At 37.1% G+C, this 18,102-nt stretch overlaps 1 protein-coding gene, 1 long non-coding RNA gene and 1 pseudogene across 2 annotated transcripts in view; 2 read left to right on the plus strand and 1 right to left on the minus strand.

Annotated features, from left to right (window-relative positions):
* LOC141373745 (uncharacterized) overlaps positions 1-18,102 on the plus strand; it is a 147,157-nt gene that overhangs the window by 82,364 nt on the left and 46,691 nt on the right. The gene's annotated exons all lie outside the window — the stretch shown is intronic.
* DSG4 (desmoglein 4) overlaps positions 1-18,102 on the minus strand; it is a 41,075-nt gene that overhangs the window by 12,171 nt on the left and 10,802 nt on the right. Inside the window, 9 exon segments of the mRNA XM_073898539.1 lie at positions 1,296-1,435; positions 2,747-3,018; positions 9,277-9,462; positions 10,498-10,632; positions 10,901-11,067; positions 12,965-13,109; positions 13,415-13,570; positions 15,239-15,370; positions 16,940-16,975. Of these exon segments, the coding sequence (XP_073754640.1) occupies positions 1,296-1,435; positions 2,747-3,018; positions 9,277-9,462; positions 10,498-10,632; positions 10,901-11,067; positions 12,965-13,109; positions 13,415-13,570; positions 15,239-15,370; positions 16,940-16,975 (1,369 nt within the window).
* Positions 4,625-5,123, plus strand: LOC141373763 (EKC/KEOPS complex subunit Lage3-like; annotated as a pseudogene).

The following is an 18,102-nucleotide window of genomic DNA, read 5'->3' on the forward strand; positions in this document are numbered from 1 at the left end:
ATGGGGGGTGGGAGGGATGGGGTGGCTGGGTGATAGACATTGGGGAGGGTATGTGCTATGGTGAATGCTGTGAATTTTGCAAGACTGTTGAATCACAGATCTGTACTTCTGAAACAAATAATGCAATATATGTTAAGAAAAAAAGAAGAAGAAGAAGATAGCAGGAGGGGAAGAATGAAGGGGAGTAAGTCAGAGGGGGAGACGAACCATGAGCCATGAGAGACGATGGACTCTGAAAAACAAACCGAGGGTTCTAGAGGGGAGGGGCGTGGGGGGACGGGTTAGCCTGGTGATGAGTATTAAAGAGGGAATATTCTGCGTGGAGCACTGGGTATTATGCACAAACAATGAATCATGGAACACTATATCAAAAACTAATGATGTAATGTATGGTGATTAACATAACAATAAAAAAAAAAATCCCTGTTGTAGTCACCAGGAAGAATGCCTAATAGATTTTCCCACATGAGAAGCAGCTCAGTTAAAAGTTCAGTGTATCTGCAGTTACGACTTTTAATTTGGCTCTTATATTTGGAATAATCTTGTGCTTTACTTTGTGCTTTACAACATGTCCACTTAAGCTGCATTTACACAGGCTTCTCATTATAGCTCAGTTTTAGTGATTCTAAAATAACTATACTCTTGGGGCACCTGGGTGGCTCAGTTAATTAAGTATCTGACTCTTGGTTTCTGCTCAGGTCATGATCTCAGGGTCCTGAGATGGAGCTCTACCTCGGACTCCACGCTTGGTGTGGAGTCAGCTTGTCCTTCCGCCTCTGCTCTCCCTCTCAACCCCCAGCCCCGCTCGCATGTGTGTGCACAATCTCTCTCTCATAAATAAATAAAAAAAATCCTTAAAAAAACTATACTCTTTGGGACACTGCCTTTCCCATAGGTTATCCCCAAATGAACTTTGCGTACACCTTGTAGCACTTATCTTATGTAAACATTCCTAACATACTCTGAAAGTTGGATTAACCATTTCAAGAAATGAGGCCATAAGCAGAAACTGAATTTTACTTATAGACTTAAGCTTTTATGCTTTCTGTTGTAAGTCACATACAGTTCTTTTTTGGAAGTAGGTAAAATAAATTATGATTTAAATGTAAATTATGGTTACGAGTGTACTGAGTTCAGTTCTTAATCTAAGGTATTTAGAACTCTCTATTAAGTCTTGTAGACAGACACATTAAATGATATATTTTATTTGAGTCAATCTAATATCAATATTAGAATTACATTTATATTTAATGGAATAATAATTTTATTAAAATATTGAGAAGAAATTTTCTTACCGTCTATAGCAAGGATCTCTGCTGTGTATATCCCATTGGTAATATATTTTGACTTCTTATCAAATTCCCTAGAAAATTTTATCTCACCAGTCCTTGAATCTACTTTTAACCAGCTGCCTGCATCATGTCCTATGATATACCTGTTTTTTAAATAAATAAGTTCATCATTTGTTCATATGAAAGTTAATAATTTTAAGTCACATACAGTGTGTTAAACATAAACATGGTGTTTGTATGGTTTATGGTGATAATTGCCTTGGTTTATAAAATATATATACATATCAATAAAATTTTTGTGTTGAACTTATTAATACACAGGTTCACAACAGAGTTTTAAAATTTCATGATTCTCACTCTTTTAGCTCTTACTATAATTGTTAGTAAAATGTATGAGTCTCTTTCAGATTTATTTATTATAGCAATATCTACTTAAGGAATATCCTTTATTCATTTTCACATGTGATGTACTTCATTTTTCCTAGATTTTAAGGCGTATTAGTTTTAGGGTACCTCACTGTTGGCTTGTTAGGGATTGTGGTATTATATTAATATAATATAATATACTATAATATAATAATGGATTCAAAGTGCTTGACCTTAGTGGAAGAAGATCTCTGTACCAGGCACAATTTCAAGGGACCAAAGCACTTATCTGACACACCCTCTTCCTCTATCCCATATTGATAGACTTCATAATTTTTGTTGTCTGTCAATTTGTTAGTCTATTAAGTAATCAAAACTGTTAATATCAAAGTAATTTACAAGTCAATGAACTGTTCACTCCAAAAATATTAGGAGGAGAAAAGAAGAGAGATAAGGAAAGAATACTTAAATATTTCACTAAAGTCATTTTCTAGAGTATTTTGTAATATAATGTAATTCATGTATAATCTGTGTACCTAGTGCCTCAAATGCTTACCTTTCTATTTCTCCAATTTTGACTTTCTTTGTACTCAACAAATTTCTGAAACACCTGTGTTTCAGCTTCTCCTGTTCTCTTTTTTCTTCCTTTTAAATTAAGCTGGGGGTTGAGATTAGCCCCAAAGTCATTAGATAACACGGGTTTTAAGGAAACAAGCAGTGATTCATCTTTTATGATGTCTCATAGTTTACAATATGGCTTAATCAGCCTGGGGCCAGGGTGGTAGCAAGTGGCCACAGAAGATTAGAGAGACTCACAAAGTCTCTTAGGTAGCCCTTTGACCTCATAGTTTCTCCCTGGACACAATTACCTTTCTAACCAGTTGGAGGCCATATTGCCCCTAAAATACTATTAAATCTTGGAAAAATGTCAGTGCTACAAAAGTGTTCTAAAACAAGCAAATGAATAAGAGAAGCAAAGCAAAACTCAAAAAGTACTTCAACCCACATAATCTAGCACATTCTCTGTGAGCTAATACTGGACAAAACCCCATTTTATCACTTTGACATGAGCACAGTATTTGTGGTACCTGACATTGGTAGCAGGATTTCCTGTGTCCAAATCTGTAGCTGTATAGGTGCCAAGCACATAATTCAATAAGGAAGTCCCTCTTATTCCTTCTCGTATACTGAAGGTCATAGAGTTTGGATGAAATGTGGGTCCTTCTCTCACATTAACAACCTGAATTCTCACAGGGGTTGAGTGCATTTGGAATCGAGAGGCAATTGAGTGGTGAAATTCAGCTTGGTTTTTCACTCCAATACCAAGATGAATATTAGGCATTTGTTCATAATCCAGCATCTGAAATGATGGAAAGTAGAAAATTCCAAAACAGCAAAAAGACTCTCTTTTGATAGAATAAGTAGCCATGATAAGAAAGCAACACACGAGAGTGAAGTCCAGGAGCTATGTAATTCAGATTTTTAATGGATAAAACTTTCCTAATTACTGCATCAGATATTTCAGACATATTATTCCCTTTATCTCTTGGCATAATCAGGTCTGTAGGTCATTTTGGCCTGTGATTTAAGTTGGACTCAAATCCTAGAGTTTTAAACTTCTTTTATAAAAACCCTGAAGTCAAAAACAATCTCTTTCCAAATGAGAAACATAAAAAATAAACTTAGCTTGAAATAAAAGGTGAATTCATTCACCTGGTGAATGAATAAATAAGACCCAGGTTTTCTTTGTAGAATCCACATCTGAGAATCTCTTGAAATCAGCAGAATAAAGGAGCCAATATATATGATGTAAATGAACATGTAATTTAAAAAAAAATGATGCAAACAACTTCTAAAAGAAAATCCATGATTATTAAATGCAGCCCTAAACTATAATTTCATTGTGCTGGGTCTGGTGGACAAGAAGATTTCTTCACAGGGCACATTCAAATAAATAAATACCTTTCCCAGAGAAAAGCCACCTTTGAAATGGGTTCTTTGGATAAAAGGTGAATGGACTCGTTTGATCCAGAATGATTGATGTGGTGACATGAAAAGTCACCACCGACAATTCAGCTGACTGTGAATTGTGTACTAAAAAATGGATCTTCGGTTGGAAGAGATTTCCCTCTTGCACAACAAGTGAGAAAGCAGTTGTGAAAAAGGGAGTCCTGGACAAAGTCTGTTTAGAAGTGTTCTGGAAGCTAATGTAAGCATCACTTGCACCACATTTACCAACAACAGAAGTCAAGATAGCAGCGCCATCAGCAAGACCCTGAGGTAAATCTCTGCTTCTCAAAGAAATTCTATGACATCATAAATATTTTCTCAGTAAATTTTAGTTAATTTCTTCACAAGAGCTAATAAGATAGAAGTATTCACAGGAATTCAATCATGATCACATGATTTTCTTAGATTTCAGCTCAGCCTCTTCAGGTTTGGGGTTTTGATTCTTTTGTACATCTGTTCTCCTCCCTGGTCTACAGGATGCCTTGCACAGAGCCGACTATGAATGGTGTACTCAAAAATAGATTTTTGATCAGCAGAAACCCCTCGTCTATAACTCAGCTTTTATTTTCTAGAATTCCATGCTGTCTTTAAACAAATGAAAGATCTGAGATCCTCTCTTTCGGTAGAGAAATCTCTTGGAGCTGTTTTGTGTGTACACACGTATGGGCTTTTCGTTTGTCAGAATAGTTCTCTCCCTTTTGAATAGATGTGAAAAATATATTAATATGTATATAACATTGTGTCAATTATAGACATTCACAGAATACAGTGACAGGAAATTGGTTGGGGGCTAGTCTTCCCTCCAATAGCAGAGACTCTCTCATATCCTATGCAAGTGGAACCTTTTATCAAGAGTTCTGCGGTTGTGCGCAGAAGTTGGGATTGTGCGAAGAGCAATAAAAACAACTATGAGGAGTGTCGCCGGGATGGGCTCTAAGGAGGCGGGCCCAGCAGCCATGCAGGCCCCAGACGACGGCGCAGGCGGTGCAGAGGCTGGTGCTGGAGCGCCCACTGGCCCTGGAAGCCCCGGGAGAACCTGGAGGCTGGGGCGGCACCGCAGCCGAGGGCACAGTGGCTGCAGGAGCTCCCCAGGTCGAGGGGGCATCGTTTTCCCCAAGGCAGGATGAAGAGGCTTCAGCCTTGGCTTTGGCCTCGGGCGAAGCCTCAGGAAACCAAGTGTTGGAGTTCACCCTTACGGTGCCTTTCCTGTGCTACATGGATGCGGAGGTGGCCCTTCAGTACCTGACCTCAGGTGCTGAACCCTTCCACGGGGCCGTTCAGACGGAGCTCACAGTGACTGGCAGTGACCTGCTGATCAAAGGAACTGCCGAAGACTCTGCCCTCCTGCAAATTTCCACTGCCTCCTTGCTCCACCAGCTTTCCATGGTAGTGCAGACCATGCAGCAGTTTGTGCCCCGCTTTTTTGCTAAGCCTCGGCCTGGAACAGGGGGCTGAGTCCACAAGAGAACCCCATTTTAGGCAGTGTGTCCTTCCCTAGGGGCATGATTTTGGCAGTAGTTGCTACTTTGTTTGGGGGGCATAATTGTTTGCCTGTACTGGCCCTGGGGTACTCGCTGCTCACCTGTTTTCACTGGTGCTTAAATATTGGTTACCACCGATAATAAAACTGAGCCAGTGTTAAACAAAACAAACAAAACAAAATAAAACATAACAAAAAACCAACTATGAGCCTCTGCTTGGAGTTAGAATGGAGTGGCTAGAACAACTCGGTTTCTGCACTGTAAAGCTGACTGAAGAATACTCACAAAGGATACGCAGATCTGTGTCCGAAGGTGTGGAGCGAATGTTAAGAGAGTCTACAGGAGGCTCAGGAAGGGCTCAGGATAAAGATGACCCCTTCAGAAACAGATTTGGCCTCTGGGGAGTTTTTTGCTATGTTACATTTTAACATAGAAGCTTAGCTGTTAGAGTCTCACGTGCAATTTTGTTTGTTCTTGCTTTGGGTCTAATAGGACCCTGCTCTTTCTCAGGGGGCTGCTGGTTCATTTCAGAATTAAGGTTGGAGAAAAGTGAGGAGGTTAGCAGTCTGTATACAAAACGGCAGTGGCTCTGTGGCAGGGGACTGAGGAAATGGTTATGTGTGTGTGGGTGTGTATGTTCTGCTTTGCAGGAAATGACATTTTCTGGTGGAAACGGGTCTGGAAGACAGCAGCAGGCACACACAGTTCGGGAAGGGGCTACAGGGGTGAACAGAGGGAAATGTCTCAAGGCACGAGTTCTTGCGCCGGACTTGTTTTCCTGGCCCCACCTTCCACCGTGAGGCACGGCGGTGGCAGTTAAGTAAGGCTTTGAAAACAAGAGAGCTCGGGTTGGATCCTGTCTTTGTCATTGGCCACCTGGGTGAACTTAAGTTAGTTTTCCTCTTCGGTTTTTTTTTCACTTTCTGTGAAAAAAGGAATCAGAATATTTTCTTTCCAGAGTTGGGATTTTTAGATAATATGCACGGAGGTGGCAGTTAAGTAAGACTTTGGAAACAGAGAGCTCGGGTTGGATCCTGTCTTTGTCATTGACCACCTGGGTGAACCTAAGAAAAGTTAGTTTTCCTCTTCGGTTTTGTTTCACTTTCTATAAAAAAAGGAATCAGAATATTTTCTTCGCAGAGTTGGGATGATTAGATAATATGCATAAAACCTCTATAATGCATATAACTGACTAGCTGGTATTTCGTGGCTGCTTAGTAAACGTTAATTAGAATTATTATAAAATCAGGGAACTAATATTTCTTTGTTAGAATTCCAATTGGATAACATTTTGCTTTTCTTCTCAGTGCTGAAATGAATGTGTGTACACACACACACACACACATGCACACACATTTATATTGTTTGTTAGTATTTCCATACACATTTATCAATAAATACCAAAAGGAAGTTATTAATGACAGAGGGATCTTTTACCTTCTTAAAGGTTTTCTCTTGTTACACTACAAGTTCCTTGAGAACAAGAACCATGTCTCATTCACCTTCATATCTCTAGCACCTCGCAGTTCTCAATACATTTGAGTTGAATTGAATCATTTGTAATATCCTTCGACTAAGAAAAGGGTTAGATCCTTAGACTAAGAAAAGACTTATGGAAAGCTTAGTCAAAACCCATGACTGAGGGGCAAGTTTCCACAAGGTTAAATGGCAGCTTGGGTGAAAATGGAGAAGATGCAGGAGGGCATTAGTGACCTCATTCCAAATGCCAAATTCGGGAAATTACCCATATGTTCTCTAAATACATAGTTCCTCTGGCTGTGTCCTGACATGCATACTAAGGTTTTACATTTATTTTAATTAGCCTTTCCATATCATTTTGATATTCTTAAGCATATTTTTCCTGCTTTCTTTAATAGACTTGAGAAGTTATCATCCAGGAAAGAGAGACACTCTGTCTACATAACATCTAACACTACCTTGACCAATTTTTCATGAAACTGAATTTCCCATAGTTTTTCTTTGTCATGAACTAAGTCTGTTAAAAAAAAAAGCAAAACACCTTTTTAGCTCTCACAGAAGACACATCATGTAAGTTATAGTGTATTGCCTGCCTTATAAACATGTTTTCTTTCTCATTTTTATAATTTTTTAAGAAGTATGAAATATGCAATCAAGCCTGGTGACACCCATTTGGGTGAGAGCCACACCATCCTCAAACTTTTGTGAGTTTCTACTATCTTCTGGACACTGGGCCAGGTGCTAAGAGTGGAATGATATTTTAGATCGAGTTGTTTATATGCAAAGTTCTTACTATGTTTTTTAGAAGGTTCGGAAGCAGACCAAAGCAAAGAACAGTTACATGTTATGAGATAACAGTCTAAGTCAATGATGAAGATGGTAAGAAATGGGTATGAATTATATGACATGTCTAGATCTTGGTTTTTAACTGAGATAAAAGGTTGAACAAATTCTGATCCCTGGAAACAAACTTGACTAAATATTCAGAGTTTGATAGGATGGTAGGTGATTTCTTGTCTCTTCCTTACCTATGTTAATTTGCCAATGGCTGTTATTCTTGTTCCCTCATTTCCATTTTTATTTCTATTGCCTTAGATCAGGTTCTTAGCACCTCAGGACTTGCTTTACAGTATATAATTATTTTCTTTAATCTTTCCAGAGTTGAGCTCATACTGGTGACTGCTATTTTTTTTTAATATCCCCAAGTTTTCTTCATCTAAAAGTAGGGATTAGTAAAATTATTTAGGTAAGAGCAGATAGTAAATATTTTAAGCTTTGGAGGTCATATATAGTTTTTGTCTTAAACATTCAGTTCAGCCATTGGAAGGTAGAAATGGACAGAGAAAATAATGAATGAGTGTGGCTGTGTTTCAGTAAAATGTTATGTGCAAAAAGGTGGCAGGTCATATTTGGCTTTTGGGCTATAATTTGCTGACCTATGGCCTAAAGCAATATTTCTCAAACAGGAAGGCTCTGGTATGTTCTTAGAGTCCTTGTGTTCTGTTCAGGAATTTTGAAATTTTGTGTGTTCATTTGAATGACAATCTTAGAAGGTATACATAGATATTTTCCATAATTTTGGTGACCACCTCATGAATTAATGCAGTGCATGATTTCAGTGCTGGTGATTGTGTTTTGTGGTAAAGTAGTAATACTTTAATTGCTCCAGACAACTGCAAAAAGAACGGAGAAAGACTCTATAGAAATTATATGTTTGCATTAGATGAAGGCCAAATGGCTTCCTGATATATAGTAATTGGGATAAAGAAAAGTAGTAACAGAATGGAATAATTACAGTTCACCCTGTGTACCAAATTAAATGTGTGTATTTTTTCTATTAGTATATATTTTCATAACTGTAAGTTCTGCTTATGTTGTTAGTAGTAATTTTGTTTGAGAAAAAAATTAATTTCCCTTATTATGTTAAAGTTAATTTGAATCTTACTGGTTTGCAGTTTTAGTTGTTTCTAATTTGTATTTTTAGATTTGATTGCTGTCCATAAGGTAAAAATCATAAAGTAGTTTAAGAAAAATTAATTTACAGGAAAAAGTCAAACCAGTAGACCGACTCTCACTCAACATCTTTGTTCTTGCATCTTTGTTTCCTTTCATGAACACTCTGCTGCAGCCTCAAAGAATTGCTCACAGTACCCTGAACATGGTTTACCTTTCCTCACCTGAGTGAGTTTGCTCATTTCAGTTCTCACATTAGCAATCTCAGTTCTAAGGTCTTGCTTAAGCTGTATTCTCTGCACGAAATCTTTTCAGACAAATCCAGCTCAGAAAGATCTCACCTCTTAGTAATTACTTTACATTTCACCCATCTGGCCATTAATTAATGTTTAACATTATAACATCTATACAACTACTTCTTTGTTTTTAACTCACTATCTAATTCAGGAGTGCATGCCTTGTCTTCTCAACTAGATATTGGGCACTGTGAGAGCAAAACACCCTCCTTATTTCTTATTGCTCTTGGTAATAAAGAGCGGGTTGCTGAGCTGCGAGTCTCAGACTGACATAGTGAGCTAAGTTACTGCACTCGTCCACATAAATAGTATTTGAGGTTATAGAGTGTTTTCTTGAGGCAGATTCTGTCTGTAAGAGTATTTTAAAACATTAGAAGTATTGCAGATCCCATACTGTACCTTGACGACTTTCAAAATGCCCTCATTGGTTTGTGGGTCTGTTTGAATATCAAACCAATTCCCATCATTTCCGGAGAGAATTAAAAATTTTGCCAACCAATTATCGGTGCCTTCTTCATCAAGATCAATTGCTTGTAATCGTATCAGTTCTGAACTTAGACAATTCTCTTCAATATTTGCTGAATACTGAAATGACATAGATCAATTTTATAATCAATAAAGTTTCAAAAGAGGAAAGATATTTACTAATACATAACTGTCATTTAAGATACTAACAACAAACCCCATCAATAATTTTTGCATCATTATTAAATGCCATACATTCCAATCAGAAATATAAGAATAAAATGATTATAAGATAATAAAACTGATTTATTTTGGTGCTGTATGTGAAATCAAGGTCAAACTGTTACTTTGTTTCATTTTTCTTGCTTATTTTTAATTTTCCTTAAGTTACTCCCTCCTTTTACTATGAGGAGTCAGATAATAATATTTTAGGGTTTGTGAGCCAGAGAGTTCATGTTGCAACTAGTTTTCTCTGCTGCTGTAGGATCAAAGGACCCACAGACAACATATAAAGGAATGAGTCAAGTTGTGGTCCAATAAAACATTTTTTTAACCAACATTTTTTTTTTTGAGCCAGATTTGGCCTTGTTATTTTCAATTTTATGCTTCTTTATGCCTAAAGATGAAAATGAAAGTTGAGAATGTCTGGGACTCTTGTGGAATTATTTCAGCAAATTATCAGACCCATAAAGATAGATCAATAATGTTACATGATTCCCAGATTTATATTAATAAAATCCCGCATTTCTATAAGTAGAAAGTATGGAGGAGATGGTCTGCTGCTTTCATAGATGCGAGTTGCACAGAATAGTGACTCAGAGGTAAACATGAATAGTAAGGCATATATTTATTTTTTAATGAAATACAATTGAAATACACTATCATTTTAGTGTGACGTACAATGTAGTAATTCGATGTTTATATACAGTGAAATGATCACCATAGTAGGTCTAGTTACCATCTGTCACCATACAGAGTTAGTACAATATTATTGATTATATGAGGTCTATTATTATCATACAAAAGAAGTTCCAAGGTTTATGCAGCAAAGCTGAGTCCATCCATACATATAACACAACCAGGCTCACAAACTACCAAGAAAGCAAATCAATTATTGACACTTAGGGAAAAAAGATTATAAGAGTAACAGCTTACAGAAGTTTTCTCCAAGGTGGGGAAATTATCGTTGACGTCTAAAACCTTGATTCTACAGTCGCACTCAGAAGACAGTCCATCTGCAGCTCCGTCTCGATCTGAGCCCCTCACGAGGAGGTTATACATACTGTGTTGCTTAAGATGAAAAAGAATTGTGAGACATAGATCTCATTTTGAATGAAATCCAACACATTCTGATGTTGTTCTTCCAATTTCCTTTTATAATTTTATGTAAGACTCTAATATAATTTTTTCTTCTTATAATTTTCATTGAAAAGTCATGGTTGGATTATTTTTCCTTCCCTCCTTTACATTGGAGGAAGGGCATACATAGGTCATTTTATCATTGTCTTTTGAAAATGGAATTCTTTATTTCTTATCATTCATTCATAGAAGGCTTTACCTCTCTGTCAAGGAAACTGGACATCGTGCGAACTTCTCCAGTGTACCTGTTCAGGATGAACATTGGTGCACCTGCTGGCTCCTGAGAGATGATCTTATAGGCTATTTTAGAATTCAGATGATTGTCTTCATCTGCATCTGTGGCACTTAACTTTACAACCAGTGTGTCTAGAAATGAAGATGGAGGTGGAGAATGTTTGGGGTTCTGTTAGAATCGGTTCAGCAAATCATCAGGCATAGGAGGAAAGAGTGGTTGGCCTTCCCCTGAATTTTCTTTTGTTTTAGTTCCCATGAGAATATAGTATCGTAACTTTCAGCCACACCCTTGATTGCAAAAATAATGGTGGCTTGCTTCTATAAAATCCTTTACAGTTTATAAAGTACTTGCACTCTTTAAGTGATTAAATGGTAAATTAAGAGCAAACTAGAGTAATCATTAATGTATGAAAAGTTCTATAGCCTTTATCATAAAGCTGAAAAATGGATTTTATCAATTTGTTTTTGCTGTGGTCCTGTGACATTATTTTAAAATGCTTAAGTAAGAAAGACTATAGCTTAATTAAATTCAATTTTAAGATTATTTATTGAGCATCTATATTCTTTATTTTCATTCGTCCAGAAAGTAGAGAATTACCATTGGTTGCCTTGGTGGATGATAGTACTTTGTTGATTCATCAAAAACATATAACTGTTGAAAAGAAGACTGTCCACAGGAATAGAAAAAGTTCTTACTTATTCATAGGGACAAAGAACAAGCATCTTAGGCAGTCCTCAAGGACATCAGCCCACAGGACAGATTTTTCCAGAGCTGGCTTCTCCCTGATGTTTTTCGCCTTCCTAGCCCAGTTCCAAAGCGAAAAACCATAACACAGAGAATCAGGGACCCTTTCAATAGAAAAAGCCAGTTTTCATGGAGTTCATAGTTTATGAAAATATGCCCTGGCCCTGTGGTTCACTCTTCTTGCTTGTTAACACTCGAGGGAGTGTTAACAACACTGCTAACCAGCAACCAAGCAGAGGTGGACGTGGACTTGGGTGTGGATTTGGATGTGGGTTTCACCTTCTTTCTCTTCATCAGGTTGTGTTGGAGTATATTAGTGAGGAAACAGTGATGGGCTTTGGAGACCTTCTCTCTGTTTGGCCTCTCTTGGACAAAACAAAACATCACCATTGTTAGGGTCTCTGAAGAAGGAGTTCTGCAGACACCATGTCTCGACTCCTGCCTTTTTACCTCTTCCTTCTCTCCTCCAGCATTTCTTGCTTTTTGTCTCTTTTCCTCTAGACGTCTCCATCCTTCTTTCTTTGACCCTCCATCAGTATCTCTAGTTTGCTTTCTATCTGTCTTTCTTCTGAAATTTCTTTTTCTATTCTTTTCTCCAGATCTAATTTAGAGGTATACGTGCAGACATAGATATGAAAGGAAAAAGAATATTAGAGGATTGGGAAAAGAGAGAGGCAGAAGGAAAAAGGGAACAGAGGAAAATAGCAACATAGGGCAGGCACAGAAAGGGAAGACGTTCAGGAGAACTGATAGAAAGAGGGAGAAAAGAGTATTGGGGCTGGAGATGGAATTAAGCAGGACAGAAAAAGTGAAAAAAATGAGAGAATGTAATGTAGCTTGCTGTGTAGACTGTGAAGAACCAGTGATTACCCTCTGGGACCAACCCAACGGGTCCTGTCGGAGATGCACCCTTTATGACTCTCTGGTGTGCTTCAGCCCAGAATTTGAGGAATAGGCCGACATAGAGCCCTTTTCCACATCCGTGGTTTCTTTTTCAGTTCACTCATTTCGATTAATTTAGTCATGAGTCAGTAATAATCTTTAAGGAAGGTGCGAAAGCTCCTGCTAAATCACATGTATAAGAATCCTCCACAAATAAGAGGATATTCAACAGTTTAGATACAATTTTTTTTCTAGGTCAGTTTTAAGTTAGAATTTGTAGGATTTGTTCAAAATACAAGTTTGACTTTTTCTGACCTTTAAATTACCTGTATGTCAATTTTCTACAGCTTTTGGCCAAGAGAAATCGATGTGGTATAATGCAGAGGATTGTCATCTACTTACTTGCGTCACTGTTTTCTTCAATGCTGGCTGTGTACACATTTTGTGTAAAAACTGGAGGATTATCATTTATGTCCATAACCTTGACCCTGAGCTCAAGAGGTCTTTCTAAATCTTCACCCCGTGAATTCAGAGCCCGGCAATAGATCTGTTGGAGAGTGGGGAAAAAACTGTCTTTTTCCATCAAAGGAAATTAAGTAACATGCTCAAAAATATTTCAGGAAATATGCAAAGAAACAATTTACTTAGTGAATTCAGACTATATTACAGTTTATTAATTTAAACATCATCAAGACATTTGATGGCATACCAATGCAACATGCCACATAGACACTCTTGAACTATAAACTTATGTTTTCATACTCTTTTCATCTCTTCGATCCCTTTATCTGGTTTCAGCTTTAGGGGAAGAAAAATAAAATGCATAAATTAAAACACACTGCTGTGACTTACCAAGAAAAGTGGAGTTATCTCTCTGTCCACCACTGAAGTGATGTTAATTTCCCCAGTCCGAGGATTAATGGTGAACACTCCGTAAGGTGGTCGATCAATTCCTACCCCAGAGATGCGGTATGTAATCTTCTGGTTCACTTCACAGTCGGATCGAATCTATAAAGAAAGTGGCTAGGACTGTGATCTTATTGAAAACAGATCATGAACTACAGAGGATAATAGAATGAGAAGGGAATAGCTTTGTAGCCAGATGGGTTTTGGGTTGAAACCTGGCACCATGATTTAGGCCTGTGTAACCTTGGAAAGTTCACTTAAATTTGCCATGTATCAGCATATAATGAGGTAATCCCACCTACATCCTAATTTTGTTGTGGGGATTGTATGAGGTAATATGCATACACCCCACCCCAATGCCTGGCATAAGGCACATACATGCTTGATGCTGGATTTGTTATTATTAACAACACATTGTTCAATTCTCTGATTTTCTTTGCATATAAAGAGTTTGACAGAAGAAATCACCATCTTTAGTATTTGTTAAAAGATTGAGTCATACTGATATGTACCTTGACTAGACTTTAGTTGCAGATGTAATCAAAATTCTAGATAACTTAAGAAAACCAGAAGAGAAACACAGTGTTTAGAGATACAGGCAATAATTTTTTTGAATTGAAACCTACCATATCATTCATTCATCTGCCAAATTGGTTTTATAGCAAATATTCTGCCATATAGGTTTTAATAGTTTTATATCTATTGCTCATAATTTTAAACAAAGATAGTTTAAATTTTGAAATCTCACCTGTATACTGAAAATGAGAACATTCAGTAAAATACTAAGATTTGTGACCCAAATATCCACAACTAAATGAGGACAACTGGAAATACAAATTGGATTAGTTCCACTCTGATCCAGAGATCTTATTTATATAGATGAAAATCCAGGAAATCCTCCAAATACAATAAAAAGAAAAGAATATGCTGTGCAGTGAGAGTGAAGTAATGTAAAGTTATAACTGTGAGTCGAAAGGAAACAATAATTATTTAAAGCTTTCCAAAAATTTCACAAATTCTGAAAACTCCCAAGAGAAAATATATAATCTCTTCTTGAGCTGAGATTGTATTTGTCACATCACTGCTGATGCTTACTATATTTATGTAAAACTTTATATATACATTTAAACAATGTAGAAGTGTAAAGCTTTCAGGAGAGAATTCTGGTTGATTGCTCTACTGATTTTCACTAGTGGGGCAAGGCCTAGATGCCCAGAAAGAGCTAGTGATACTGCTAATGTGGATCCCATTCTTCATGGATCAATTTACTACACTTTCTTCCCTTAACTCTCCTTCCTTACAATTATTTGGGGTACTTTTTAAGTCTCTCCTAATTTCTGGATATAGGAATCTAGTGGGAACTTTTGACACTTTCTTTTTTTTCTTGGAGAGAATTAATCAATACTGTAAACCTTTGATTTGGAGGAGGGATAGTCAGAAGATTATTACTACATGCCTACATTTCCTATAACATGTACATAAGACAGATAAGCAGAACACAAATTAATAGATAAAGCCCAGTTGTGCTGGAGATCCAGGTCTCTCTTCTAGGATTACTCAAAGACTCTCTGCTCTATATCAGTTCCCCAAAAGTGATATTCAAAACAGTGCCTCAGCAACATGAGCAGATGACTGAATACATGTCACTCATCTTCCTAAATCACTATGGAGTAGTGAAGGCTGCCAATCTCCAAAACGTCTGAGGGCTTTCCTGCCCTGCAAAATCATTTGTTATCAGCGCAGCGTGCTCCTGTTTATTTCATCACTTACTCTGGCAATCGGATTCCTCTTGGAGTTGTCCTCTCCTTCTCGACAGGCAGCAGCAAACTTGATCCACTCCCGCTTTTGTCTTCTGACAGTCTGCCATTTTGTAGTGCCATTTTCAATGTCTAATTCTTTCACCTTATGCAAAAATAGTTTACATTTTGTATGGTGTTAGTACAGTTTTACTTAGGAAGGATATTTATTCAACATTATAAGGTGGAAGACCAGAAGACCAGAAGAAGCAATGGTATTGAATTTGAGGAACAAAGAAAGTGTTTTTAGTAAACACTTCATGACTCTAGATAGGTATAGCTGGGTCACCTGCCTACCTACTTCTTTTGGAATCCATCTCACTTCTAACTATATGATTCTAGTGAAACAAATTTCATTAGCTATGTGTGGTGCTCACAGTGTCTTATACTGAATAATATGTTATGATTTTTCTTTTTTCAATCTGTCCTCAACACGTGGAGGCCTTGCCTATGTCACCCTTCATTGAACTCTGACCAGGCTTTCTGGTCTCCTGAGTTTAAAAGACTACTAGTGTTCCAGTGAGTACATCCTATGCAAAAGGGAAGTTGTGCTGGTGAGTATGTTCACCTAAAAGAGGGAAGGGATTTTTCTTTTCTGTTGGTGAGGACACCACTCTGGCTAAGCATCCAAATATATTATTGTAGGATTAGAAGAATATATATTTTAACTGAATTGATGGTACTTGTAATAATCCCATGGACAATTCTGTGACTTCTCAATGTCGTCCATTTGTATCTCTGCTTGCTATATGTTTTTCTCTTTGTAGTCTTATGTTGCTTTTGTTGGAGGATGTCTAAGAATTTTATAGTATTCGAGAGTTTAGAAATGTTACTACATGCATAAGCATTTGTATGCATGTATAAATGTATGCATATATTTATATGTATAAATATATATATATAAATTTTTAAGTAACTCTTAATGTACTCATTTGAGACACAGATGATTGTAGGTTTGTTTAAGCTAGGGCTGCATTTAATTAGCACTTTGTGGGAAGGAAATGTTCCCTGTGAATGGAGCTTATCCTTTTAAGAACCAAAGCATGTACATTTTCCTCCCATTTTGATACAACTTCCTGAAATGTACCACATATTCTCTATTTTGTCAACAGAGATTAGAAAAGTAATTTTATTTTCTTCAGTGATTTGCAACTATCATAATGAAAGTTTAACTACTTAATAAAATAAAGCCCTTCCAGAGATCGAGGATGGTTGCTTTATTTCCTGAGCTCCACTCTAACTGGCACCAGATTCTCTGTTGTTCTACTTAGTTATGATTACATATTTTTTTACTTTTCTATCTTTCCCTCATTGGTTGATCACCAGCTGTCTTTCTTGATGATGTAACTGTCTAAAAATCCTCTTCCCATCCTAACGTGTTATTGCGCTTCTTTTGTTTTGCTTTAAGTTGGGAAATGTATGGATAAACTACTAATATAGTTTGAAAAGTGGGAGTTACTATGACATTGAGCTGTCACAAACTATGCCTGAAAACATGGATATTTGGGAGTTATGGGTTTTACCATTGCTATTTCAATTTGGCTGAGGTTCTTTCTCTTACCTTTTATCTAGATGATTATGATTTCAAATATTCTGATATTTGATAGATGATGCATTACAAAATTCCATTTTTCTTTCAATTTTAAATTGAGAAAATAGTTTTATTATACATTACCTCAACGATAAATTCGCTGTTTACTTCCAGCACCACCTGTTACAGAAGGTACAACATTAGCAAAAATTTGCATAATTAAAGGAAGCAGTATCATAAAACCATTGACAATATTCTTTTATTAATTCATTTCTTAAATATGCATTTTGTTCATAATATGGAATAAACATGGGTAATACAAAATAAATAATAGACTTTTTGCGCTCCAAAGGCTTTTAAACTTTTAGGGAAGAAAGACGTTTAATTACAGCAAGGCAGGTTAGGATACATGCTTCAACAGAGTCACCCATGGGCTCAGTGGAAGGGTATAGTAGACAACTCAAGTGATCAAAGTGAATTTTGGTAAGGCCTTGTAGGAAAGTAGGGACTAAAGGGGTTCTGCAGGATGAAGCTGCTTTGATAAGAGGAATTGATGAAAAAGAAAGTTTCAGCCAGAGTAAAACATGAGCACAGGTGTCAAGGATGTTCCAGAAATGATAACTAATATTATTAGCTGGAAGATAGAAGAAGTATTAAGGAGACATGGGAAACAAGGTTTGGAATGTCAGTTTGGAGACAGATCATGAAATGCTTTATATACCAGATTAAGGAGTTTAGACTTTATTGGATAAGAGACTAGGAGTGACCAAAGCAGTGTGTGTAAAACATGGCATTGATACAAAAGGCAGATTTTAAAGGAAAAGCACTTGAAGTCGAGACACTTAGGAATTAGCAACTGCTTAGGTAGGACATGGTTAGAACAACAACTATTCTAAGTATGCTGAAGTGGCACTGGAAAAGAAAGAGGGGAGAGACATTCCCAAAGGACAGATAGGGCTTATGGACCATGGGGTGCCAGGGGAGGAAGGGGCAGATGGTTCTGGTGGTGTAAGCTTGGCTTTCAGGGACAACAGAAACAGAAAATTCAGCAAGAGAGTGTCACTGCAGCGAGAGGGTGACTGATGTTTGTTTTATTTATTTTTAATGATGTGATTCTAAAATTTGGGATAGATACCAAAGCTAAAGAAGTAGAATTTTCCAAAAGGGAGTGCTATTTCAAGTTAAAGGAAATGAGGATATTACATGAAATGGTTTAAAGTAAATAAAGTAGGCAGGGAAAAGAATCTTATGGGAGATGCTGACATTTGTGCAGTGTACAGAAGGAAGAAGTCTAAAAGCCGAGGGCT

The sequence above is a fragment of the Callorhinus ursinus genome, unplaced genomic scaffold (assembly GCF_003265705.2).
Source record: "Callorhinus ursinus isolate GAN/ISIS: 27379988/994484 unplaced genomic scaffold, GSC_fseal_2.0 scaffold11, whole genome shotgun sequence".
Taxonomy (NCBI): Eukaryota; Metazoa; Chordata; class Mammalia; order Carnivora; family Otariidae; genus Callorhinus; species Callorhinus ursinus.